Source organism: Vanellus vanellus, assembly GCF_965231255.1.
Source record: "Vanellus vanellus genome assembly, chromosome: 2".
In the NCBI taxonomy this organism is placed as follows: Eukaryota; Metazoa; Chordata; class Aves; order Charadriiformes; family Charadriidae; genus Vanellus; species Vanellus vanellus.
Window position 1 is genome coordinate 9,643,694 of NC_138906.1, and position 12,025 is coordinate 9,655,718.

The 12,025-nt window shown below is 43.6% G+C and overlaps 1 protein-coding gene across 1 annotated transcript in view; it reads right to left on the minus strand.

Annotated features, from left to right (window-relative positions):
* The window catches only part of PAXIP1 (PAX interacting protein 1), a gene marked incomplete at both ends in the record, with an annotated part of 35,319 nt that extends 25,278 nt beyond the window's left edge, over positions 1–10,041 (minus strand). Inside the window, 3 exons of the mRNA XM_082479031.1 lie at positions 4,092–4,135; positions 6,066–6,200; positions 9,955–10,041. Coding sequence (XP_082335157.1) covers positions 4,092–4,135; positions 6,066–6,200; positions 9,955–10,041 — 266 coding nt within the window. The remainder of the gene's footprint in view (positions 1–4,091; positions 4,136–6,065; positions 6,201–9,954) is intronic.
* Positions 10,042–12,025: the final 1,984 nt, after the last annotated feature.

Sequence of the window (12,025 nt, forward strand, 5' to 3'; positions counted from 1 at the left end):
AAAAACTTGTATCTTTAAAAGCATGTTGTCTGTTTCCAGTTCAAGTTGTATGCTACAGGAAAAAACTGAGGTGCAGAGTGGATCAGAACACCTCCAATATTACGACGGATTTTGGTAATGCTACAAACTTGCCTCTTGCCAGAATATCTCCCTCAGCCCACCTCAGGATGCTAAGCACAGGAAGTTTAGCTTATAGAAGTCAAGTCATTACCAAAGCTTCCTTTCATTATCAAGTGTTTATCTCCATGTTTAAAAATACAGGAGAAGATTCTAGGAGCTACTGTGAAAAACAAACTGAGAAAACATCACACTGGGATGTAAAAACAGAAACACGGCCTGAAACTAACATGAAGTTTTCCACCATGCTTCAAAATTCAACAAAACCTCTGGTAGCAATGCATATTTGTTTTCAGATGCATGAAAGAGACATAAATGAAACAGTATGCAAAAAAGAGCAGTGAGAATTTTTACAGACCTAGTAAATACGACTTACAAGAGGAAAGTGAAAGACCAGAATTGATGTGCTAAGAAGCGAAGACGACACATCTTCAAATCCTTTAAAGGCTGCCAAATGAAAAGAGAAGTAATTTGTTCTCCCTATTCAGAATGGCTCAGATAAATCAAAACAGGGTTAGACTGCAGCATGGTCACAAGGTTAAACTCTAACAACACAACAGTGAGGCACTGTAAGGTGACTGGGGAGACTATGAAATCTCCACTACAGGAGGTGCTTTGTGAAACAGGAGAGAACAGTTTGACAGAAGTGACCTGGAAAAGAGAGACAAACCAGCTGACTTCTGTAACTTCCCTCCCTTTTCTACTTTATTATGATTTTGTGTTTAAGATACATGCATACCTTGTTGTAAAAAAGGACTACAGAAACAGATGTGCATTGTGTTACAAATACACACTGAGATTTTTGTAATGAAGCAAAATTATTTTCCGCATGTGTTGGCAGATGCACCAGCAATACTTAAAATTTTGAGACCCAGAAGAGACAACACACAACAAGCTGACAACAAGCCCAGAGCTCTTTAAAACTTAAGAATAGATTACTGCTATTATCCAGAATACTCCAAGAAGTTCAAGTCTGGTGAATGTCTTAAATTTCACTGTGTTGCTCAGTGTATCTACGGTAGAGATTCAGGCCCGGATCTTTCAAAAGCATACAGTTGTCTACTCCCTGCCTTAACATCTGCTCCCAGCACATAAAGCAGCAGCAGCTCAGTATTTAACTTTTAGGAGGTCCATCAGTTTGACTACAGCTTGCGCTCTAAAGAAAAGGACTTAAATAGACCCTCTTAAAACAGTTACAAGCAGCACAACAATAAGCTTCCAAGAGGGTCTGGAAAACAAAAAAGAGGGAATGCAACAAAACTCACTTCTTTTTTTCCTCCCAGCAACAAACACTCAGAAGTGCTCTGACCTTCTTTCATCTGTACAAGACCATGAAAAAATACGCCTTCCTCATTCTTGCTTTTGCTGCTAGCAAGAGAATTAAGAAAGAAATCACCAGCCCTCTTTACGGCATTATAACTGAAGTTTTCACACAAAACTGTATTTCCTTCTTCAGGAAGGCTGCTTCCAGATTCATTTTTCTGTTACTTCCCTTCAACTGCAGGTCAGTCAGATTTTGCTATCAGTAGTTAGCAGTGAACAGAAGAACACTCCACCTTCTGAAGTTCCCCCTGATGAAAACAGCTTTCACAGTGGAATGTTAAAATGCATTTACAAGAAACAGGCAAAATTATTACGTTTCTATACTGCATTACATTTTTCTACAATAAACTTCGCTTTTAATAACTCACAGGAAAATGCCCATCAAATAAGTACCAGAATTGGTAAGCAAACATAAAACCTTTAAGGCTCTTATTAGATCCATACATCTAACTGACAAAAGATGTTTCTAGGACTTTCTTCTTCAGTAAATTCAATGACAACTTTTGAGTATTACATCTCCAAATCAAAACATAAACAAAAGACAAAAATGTAGAATCTCAAACCTCTGTCTAAACAGGCTCCAAACCCAATCAACTGGAAAAAGTAAGCTATTCCTATTAACTACATTTTTTTCATTATGGTAGTACCTAAAACCCTAATGAAAGGTGGGATGCCACTGCACTGGAAGTTGTAAAGAGACTGAAACAGGACAAAGTTAAGACTTAACAACCCATTTTAGCGAGCACTATAAGGCTCAGAATAAAATGTAAAAATACCAGATCCTAAGGACGTAAGTGCCAGAAAGAATAAAGTCAAAGATCCAAGGACACATTTACTGTTGACAGGTGTACAAAACTTCCTTCTTCCACACAACCCAAGAATATGATACTACTGAGACCTGGTCTTTTCATTTGGCCATTCCTGTATACCCACAATAAAGACTTCCTGAGCAATAGCCATTCAGGGCTACATTCACACATTTATTGCTACAGTTTAGTTATGGACGGCATCATTCAATGTTTATTATCTGTTGATTTCTCTTCTGGGTATGTAATAATGTCAGCTCTTAGAGCATCCTTTTAAAAAAAAATGGGTTCAGATAGAAGACCAATTTTCTAACAGTGCAACTTCTCCACGGGAAAGAATAACACTGATAATGCAATGCTCGATTACATAAGCCTGAAACTGTAGCTAATTCCAAGCCATTTTATTATTTTTTCAACCAGTCCTCAGGAACAGGGAGAAGGCCTACAGATGTGTGATGTAAACAACCGTACACTCCCATCCTGATGATGAAAGGATGATAAACACATTTTTTATTTCCAGATTCAAAACACAACAATCACCAGCCCAGATCACATCACAGTAAACAAATTATTTTTAATACAGGAGTAGCTCCGCTAGTTTGGGTTTTGCCATGTAATGTTTGGTACATTTTTTCCACTTGGAAGCCAAGTCATTAATGGAAAACTTTCTTCTGCTGAGGTCAGAAGACTATCCATGACTAACTGCTGAATCCTATCTGATATGTTGATTATTATGATCAAAACAGCTGCAAAGACCTCACTGTATCATTTTATGTGATGAATTCAATGCTTTCTCTTCCTACAGTTCACCCCCTGAGAAGAATTCTCTTGGGGAAGCAGAGAATATACAGGCTATTTCCAAAGTAGCTGAGACACAGCGAGATGCAAAGGCACAATACCTTGAAATACTGAGTATAAAACATGAATTCTGAATCATTTAAGCACATTAAGACCTGAATTTCTAATACGAACACCTGGATTCTTGTGTCTACCACCTCGTTTGCCATTATAAACACAAGCACCTGCTGACCTGATTTCAAAATGAGATCTCATGCCTGACAGCATACCTCCCTAGTCCTGGCATTGTTTGTTGCAATCATCCACTTGCATCTGTACTGAAATGTATTGCTCTGCTTCAGCTTCTCTGCATACAGAATCTTTACCATGAATGGTCTAAGAAAAAGATGCTTGATTTTTTTTCTATAATGATAGCCACTGTTACTATTCCTATGATCCAAAGAAAAAAATGAGGGGAACATAAAGATGAAATGGCACTGACAAGAAGACAAAGGAATACGCCATTCATACGCAAGAATATATGCTCCAAAGAAACACAAATCTAGCCAAATATGAACAACAAGGGTCTACCAAAGGCAAGGACAGACTATCCCAAAAATGGGAATACTAACACTACCTGTTAATAAAATATTTTTTATAATACAGTGTTGATATGAGTTATTGCGTATTTATCCCTTACTTAATTCTGCTTCGAGAAAAGGAAGAATAGGCCATTCTACTCTGAATCAACATTTGCCCATTTACTGCACTTCAGCATTTTTCCTGGATCCTCACAGTTAATTATCAACTTCCAGCTAAAATGTTTTGAGTCCATTTGATTACAGTTTTCTTGCAAGAGCCTATTAAGCATCCAAATGAGCCAAAGGGACACGAAAATTGAAGTAAGACAAAGAAGCTCCAAGCACACTGCAATCTTGGCAGGCAAAACACATCCTATCATTTTAAAAATTTAAACTGTACATACTTGAAGCAGTCTTTAATCCCTCGATGGTATCTATTTTAACATGTTTCCTATAGAATTGACTCAAATTTGAACTTAAAGGATACGGCAAAAGAGCTCCACAGCGAACAGACAAGATCACCCAGGAAGGCTGAAAAATAAAAACCACAAGACATTAAAAACCTTGGTCTGCATCTGTGAAATGTGAATTACCTTCCAAGTTCATACTATAGCTAGTTTCAGTATACATCTCCTAGGTTTAAGTGTTTCACAGACATTGTACATAGGCCTTTACAAAAAAGACTGTTCTGATTTCTTTGTAAGAGTTAATATAAAGACTGCTCAAAGGTTGTGCAGCAATATGGGAGCAAGACCCCTTTCTCTCATCCTTCTGTTGTGCCAGGAAAAACATTTACAGTATTTACTCATCCTGTCCCTTTTTTTCAGTTTTCCCTGCTCTAAGAGAAAAAAAAAAATCACCTACCTTACACTCATCACCAAAAAGTCAGGAACCATAACCTTATATAGAAAAAAGTTTCTCAACACACAGCAATGAGGGTTGCTAAGCACACAGGTGATGACCCCTAACTGAGTGTTCTGGGATAGTACTCCCCCCTCTGGGAGAGAGGGAGGTGGTGGAGAAGTGATGTAGGACAGTGGTCCCAATACAGCATGTAAGGAAGAAGGGGGAGAGTGGCATCATATTCAGTACGAAATGTTTTTTCGCAAACAAATATATTGTGGTAACTATGTATATGGTGTCCCAATTCTTGCTATTCTCTCTCCCTTAGAAAAAAGCATAAAAAATGAACTAAAACCAGCTAATTCATAACGCCTTAATCTTCTGGAAAAAAAAAAAAAAAAAAATCGGGAGATTTTCCTCTGTCAAACTTTTCTCTTTCTTATTGTCTATGCCTTTTCTCTCAATAACAAGCTACCTTTGCCTCTGACTTCCATTCCCTTAATACTTAGTCTAATCTTCTTGATTACAGATCATGCTGTGATGCTTTCAGGTCAAACTAAGTGACGTTACTGAGAGACTTGTTCTTGTTTGGCAAATGAAAAATTTTAGCTAGTATCAGTTATAAAGAAAATTAAATTATTTAAGTAAATGCCATTAGAAAGCAGAAAGCACTGTTGCAACATTGATGTCCTTCCTTCACATGACACTGGCAGCAGTCTTCTTGTTTATAAGATTAAAATTATGTCACAGAACACTTCACAAAAAGGAACTAAAAATTAATCAGCACACCCACTATAACAATAAGGTCTCTAGCTAAGCACCTTTTATTTTCTTAAATTAATTCATACTTCCACAATGTCAGGTGAACTCTCATGACATAAGCTATCAAAATTCTCTACTGCCACCTGCAACCACATGGAAAAAATAAACCAAAATCATGTACCCAAAGGTACTAGCAGTGAAATACTGGTGTTTTTTCTTCTAACCACTCTCATGACTTGCAGAGTGACAGGTTCACATTTTCAAGCATGAAGCCCAGAATCTTTTACTGGAAAAATAACCCAGTATTGCAAGATAGTAATAAAATACTGGTAATTCCAGTATGAGTAAGAAAAAAAACCCCAAACCTAAAATCAAGAGAAAAAAAAAATATTTTTCTGCAAGTTCCCATTGTTTAAAATTAGTGTAGCACACATATGCAGAATCAAAAAAATAATTTTGCACCTTGCCAATTACGTGTTTAAAAAAACCCTCAGCAGTCTACTGCTTATTCTAAATTGAGGTTTTCCATTGCCAGAAGCTTGCAAGAACCTTCCCACCAGAAACATTTCTAAAGTATAGCTAATAGGACACCATCTCACAGATGACTAAAGGAAGAATCTCGAAAAAAACAAAACAGAAAAAAAAAAACAACCAAAACCCAAACCCCTAATCGATACATGCAACAAAAATAGGAGAAAACAGGAGTCTATAGGTCAGGATAAAAGTTTGTGTAACAAGGATAAAAGATTTTTAAAGATATGTTTCATCTGGTCAACATCCAAACAGGAATATTTTATGTTTTCATAATGAAGTATTCACACCAGTACTTTGACAGTATCGTGGATGAGTCATTCACCTTTACTACAGGAAGATCAAAAACTTCACGAGATTCTCCAACTTCTGGATTGTCCCCATCTTCTGAAATAATATGTGAAGCCAGTGCATTGTAAGAAACTTCCTTTGCTTTCCCAGCTTTTAGAAGTTGAATAACCTAAACCCAAAAGAGAAAAGGAAGAAATCAACAATTTTCAGCACCTTTCAAGAAAAACGCTCATGCAAGAACATGCTAACACATGAGAAGAATGAATATGATCTTCTGTCTTGGTTGCCCTCCTGTAAGTGCATGGGTACTGATGTGAAGAGTGGTGTTCTTCAGGGGTCAGTACTGGGCCTGCTACTATTTAACATCTTTGTTGGCGACATGGATGTTGGGATTGAGTGCACCCTCAACAAGTCTGACGACGACAACAAGCTGTGTGGAGCAGTCGACACGCTGGAGGGAAGGGACACCATCCAGAGGGACCTGGACAGGCTTGAGAGGCAGGCCTGTGCAAACCTCTTGAAGTTCAACAAGGCCAAGTGCAAGATGTTGCACCTGGGCCAGGGCAATCCCATGCACAAATGCAGGCTGGGTGAAGAATGGATCGAGAGCTGTCCTGAGGAGAGGGATTTGGGGCTGTTGGTGGATGAGAAGCTCAACATGAGCCGGCAATGTGCACCTGCAGCCCAGAAGGCCAACCGTAGTTTGAAGTTTAAAAAAAGGAAACGCAACAGTTACCTTAGAAAAGGTAACTTCATGACTGTACATCATGGTCTTCATCGGAATTCTTCCAGGTTTGGCCAGTTCTGGCCACCCGCCTAATTTAGCTCACGTCAACTTCAAAACTCCTCTCAGAACACGACTTCTTCAGTTTAAGTAGTGCCAGGACTACTATTTTATTGGCACAATTAAAGAACTTCACTTATACTAGTATCAACCATATACCTGTAACTAGAAAATAAAATGCTTAAAGACCCTGATATGATCCTTGTAAAAGCCCCTGCACTTTAAGTGTTAGCTTAAACCCATTAAGTGAAATTTCCTTCCTTCTTGGCATCTAAATTTTATCTTTGTTCTCTCCCACTAAAGTCTGTTTTAGAAGAAACAAGAGCAATAGTTCAAAACTAAGAAGTAAGACAAAGGGCATTAAAAAAATTAAGATAATAATAAAACAAGAGATAACCAGAAACCAAATATCCTGCTCAAAGTCCTTATGCTGCATTGCATTACTTGTTATCTTTTTCTATATGAAATACTGATTTTAACTGGTGTTACCAAAGCATGATGGTTTGGGTTCACATCTTTTAGGAAGACAGGAAAATTATTTATTAAGAAAAATAATAGCTGACATGTACTCATCACCCCCTTTAAGGTGTGAGCAGCCAAGTGCACATCCCAATGGAATGGATTCAAAGTTGAGAGCCAGCAGCCTAATTCCCTCTCATTTGCCAAAAAACTTCTAGGCACAATTCCAGACTTTTGTTTCCCTTCTAGTTTATGCTGCATATGCTTTAGCAGGTAGTGGGTTTGCAGTTATTCACCTGAATATATTACTTTTTTTTCTTACTCTTGGATTTGTTTTGATTAGAGTGCTCACTTGTGCTAGGCTTGTTTTAAGATTAAGTTGTCTTATTAAGACAACTGGTCTTCCACAAAACTGTTTGGAAATTTAGGCTGATCAAAGTGTTCTCCTACCCAAAAGATGAAGGAGAAAATTTCTTTTCAAAAATCAAGCTTTTTGTATATATACACATATAATTTGTATATAAAGAAGTAAAAAACTTCAAATATATTTGTAAGTTTTATATCAGTAAAGGAAAAACATTTCACTATAAAAACTGTTTAAAAGCTATTTCTAGAGTTCAATTTAGAATTTCTCCTTTCTGCCTCGATTCAAAACAGAACTGGTAAATACTCCTCTTGTTCAGGTTGCTCCCACGGTACCAGAGAGGCCAGATGCAGAAGGGAGGACAAAGGCATACACGAAGAACTGTGCCGCAGCTCAGCACAGCACACTTACTTGCTTCCACTCAGCTCTGCAACCCAACCCAGGCAGGACCCTGCCCTCCCCGGCACCTTGTGCTCCCAAGGGTTCACCAGCGCAGACAGGAGCAAGCCCTGGCCTCCCTCTAATGCTGTGCCATGCCAGCAAGCCATCTCAGAAACCAGAGAACCGGAGGGAACAGTGTTTAAACAGGCCAGCTGGCCGCAGAAACAACTCAGATCCACAGGACTTCTCAGTTCGGGCATCACTCATGATGAGAAAGTGGCTCAACAGCTTCCAGCATGACCTGATCTCGGAAGCAGTGTGGCTACTTCTGTGCAGTGCTGCGCCTGACCTTAACTCCTCCAGAGCCTCCTCCGGTGTCTGCCTGCAACCCAGAGAAGCCATGCACAAATAGAGGAGAATTTAGCGTACCTAATTTAGAGAAAATCAAAGCTTTCAGACAATGGCATTAACCGCTAAGAAGAATAAAACTTAACATGAGAAAGAAAAGTAGCTTAACAGAATGGTTGTTTACCCACTCCATGGGAATATTGCTGATTGTCTTGCTATGTCAACACAAAGCTAACTACATGCCTTTCGGGACACCATTTATATGATAAATGATATACAAGAGTCCTACGGTTTTTTGCACTCATCTTCATACACATAATATTGCTGCTATAGGGTGCGTTTCTTTTAAATACAGGAATTGTTATTCAAGCTCTAACACATTGTCAAAAACTTTATGTCTAAAGACCTTAAGGGTTTTTTCCTGCTCTTTAACTATATTCCTAGACTGTGTTTCTTTTAGCATATAAACCTATTTCTATGAATAAAAAACATCTCAACAGGTCAGTGTGTGTATGTCTCAAGTTCACTTAAAGGCCTACAAGACTCAGTGAATGCCAGGACATGAGATTAAAGGAGCCCAAAGCTTAAGATTCGACTGCAGCAACTACCAAAGAAGCGAAGACTTTGATTTCAGTGTGAAGCATGCAGGAATCTGTTTGCACAAAGGTGCCGTCCTAAAGCTCGCTACGGTACGCTTCAAACACTTGTCTAATTGGACATGCCACAGAAACTTTTTTTAAAACCACCTTCACCCAACACGACCGGCTGTTATTAACTCTAAGGCCAACCTTGCCATCCAGGGTATGGCCCCCCAGGCCAGAGTAGGCCAACCTTGTCCTCCCGGGTATGGCCCTAGGCCAGAGGGCTGGATGGCCGTTTCTCAGCACCTTCTGCCCCTCGCCTCCGCTGGATCCGGGCAGGGAAAACCCGGAGATGGCACCTCCATCACCACATCAGCACCCCTGCGCACCCAAGGACTCTGAAAAGTCGCGGGGCGGCCACCACGGGGGTGCGGGGCTGTGCCCATCCCGCGGGGCGCGCAGGGCGGCGGGCAGGGAGCGGGCTGGCAGGCACGTCCGTGCAGGGAGGGGACAGCCAGCCCGGCCCCGCCGAAAGCGGCCTGTCCCCCTCCCCGTCCTGCATAAGGATACAGCGGCGGGGCGGGAGAGGCCGGGGCCGGTTCGGCGGGACGTTGTGAGGGGAGGCCGAGAGCCCCGCGGCCGGGCGGGAGGATCGGCGGGCAGAGCCGCTGCCCCCCGCCCGGCCCGGGCTGTGACAGGAAGTCCCTTCGCCCGCCCCTCCTCCGCTCAGGCGGCAACGGGGCCTGCGCGGCGGGGGCCGCGGGCTCCCATGGCGGGTGGCGGCGCGCTGCTCGCGGGCACCGCCGTTACCGGCCGTTACCCCGCACCTCCCCCCCCCCCCCCAACACCCCCCTCCCGTGAGGCGGCGCGTGAGCCCCGAACCCGCGCGGGGAAGTGTCCGGGGGAGGGGGGGGTTGAGGAGCTAAACGGACCCACAGTGCCCCCCCCCCGGGGGGGAGGCAGGAAGAAGCTGAGGGAAGAGGCGAGGGCGAGGGTGACCCGGTACCTTGGGGTCGATGTCTCCCACCACGAAGAACTTGACATCTTTGAACATCTCCTCCGGCACTTTCAGCTCCTCCTCGTCCGCCGACATGGTCCCGGCCGCCGGCACCGCGGCCCCCTCCCCGATCTCCCCCGCGCTCGCTGTGGAGAAACACCGGGGCCCGGGTCTCCCGTCCCCCTCCCCCCGCCGAGTCGCCGAACCGCGCGAGCAAGGCGCGCGCTGCGGGACACACCATCCCCCGCCGGGGCGCAGGGGGGGTGAAAGGGGGAGGGGAGAGCCGCCCGGGCAAAGCGGCTCCCCCCGCCCGATCAGCTACCCCCGCTGTCGCAGGACACCACCCGCTCCTGAACCACGGGTGCTATCTCTGCTCCTCCCTCCCTCTCCGAACCGGACCGGGAGCCAGCATCCGGCTCCGAAGCTCCCCCCCCGTACGGTACGCAATGGACTCGTCCCGACCGACAGAGGCGGGCAGCGGGGATACCCGGACCCGCCCATCGGCAAACAGGCGAGGGGAGGGGGGAGGGGAGCGCGCCGGCCTCCGGCCCCGCCCCTAAGCCGCGCCCCCGGCCCCGCCCCCGCGGTGGTTCCGGGTCGCCTCAGCCGCCCCGGCGGGCGGAGGGTCCCGGTAGGGCCGGGGGCGGCCCCTCCGGCGGCGGGTTTCGGTGTCCCGTCCCCGTCCCGTCCCCCCCCACCCCCCCCACCCCCGCCCATTCGCGGTCCCCGAGCTGGGCCTCGCAGGGCTCTGAGGGCCCGAGCGGGGCTGGCTCCGCGGCCGCAGGCGACAGCCGGGAGTGAAGGCCTGTGGCACCCCCGGTCCCCTCCCTGTGCCAGGCTCTCGCCTCTGCTCTTCGGGGGAAACCGAGCAACAGCCGGTGACTTAACCACTGCAAGCGGTGACACGGACAGTACACCACATGCACCATCAGTTACGACATTTTGCACTTTCCAGTTTCAGACCGTTCGCTCATCAAGAACCTTCCGAAATTCAACCCTCTCCCAAAACACCCAGCTGGGAGCCTCTGCAAATCCAAGAGGCGTAAAATGTATTCCAGCACCCAACCCGTTAATGAACACACTGACTACTTACTACCCAAATCAGGCATTTTCCCTCAAAAGCCTACTCAAAGCATCCTTCTGTGTTGATAGTAAACCATCCAAACCGAGAGGGGGATGTAGCTTGCCTCACTTCAGATAACTGATCAGAAAACTGAAATCATCTCTTTAAATTACCTTTATAATCAACAGAAATAAGCACTTTCAGAGCCTGATTCATCTGGCGTATTTTAAACATCGGCATAATGTCAGATAAATCTTGCCCCCGCAATATGCTTTCCAAGGGAATTTTGGACCCCTCATAATACTTTTAAGTGGACAATATTTCCCTCCCGTACATAAGAGTGATGCTACGAGTTGCCATTAAAAGGCTTATTGAAATAAAAACCAAGGACACTTACAGTTTGGCTCCTATCTACAAGGCCTTCATACTTTCCCAGGGAAAAAAAAATCAGGTTTGACATTCTTGAAACAGACCTGGTGGAAACAATTAATCTGTTTACAAGAAATGTATTACTTATCCAGTATTTTGGGGGGACTTAAGGGGAAATCTGTACTATCGAGGTTCCTAATTTCCTTTTCCTCCTTTTTCGAGGAAGGCATTTCATCCACCTTTCTTCTGGTCTCACGGATCTCCACATGACATCTACCTCTTTCTACTCCAGCTATGTAAGAAAAACCCAACCGATCGCCTGTTCTTTTCCTACGTGAGAAAGAGATCTCACTCTTTGGTTGCAGGTTTTATTGTATTGCCTTCCCAATTACAATTCACTTTTTTAGTGAAAACCAAAGTAATATGTCCTTAAACTTTTATATGATACACTTTTTTTCATAGTACAGGGCAAAAAGTAGAAATAACTATCTGTTTTTAAAGCTGTTTATCCCTTTCATCCAATAATTCATATTCTCATATCTTTTCTAATAACTCGTATTTAGGGTCATTTTCTTCTGCCCCATGTATTTCCTGGACTAACTTTTGAAAAACACTTCTCTGAGCCTTGCCTTCCTTCATAGTCACCGT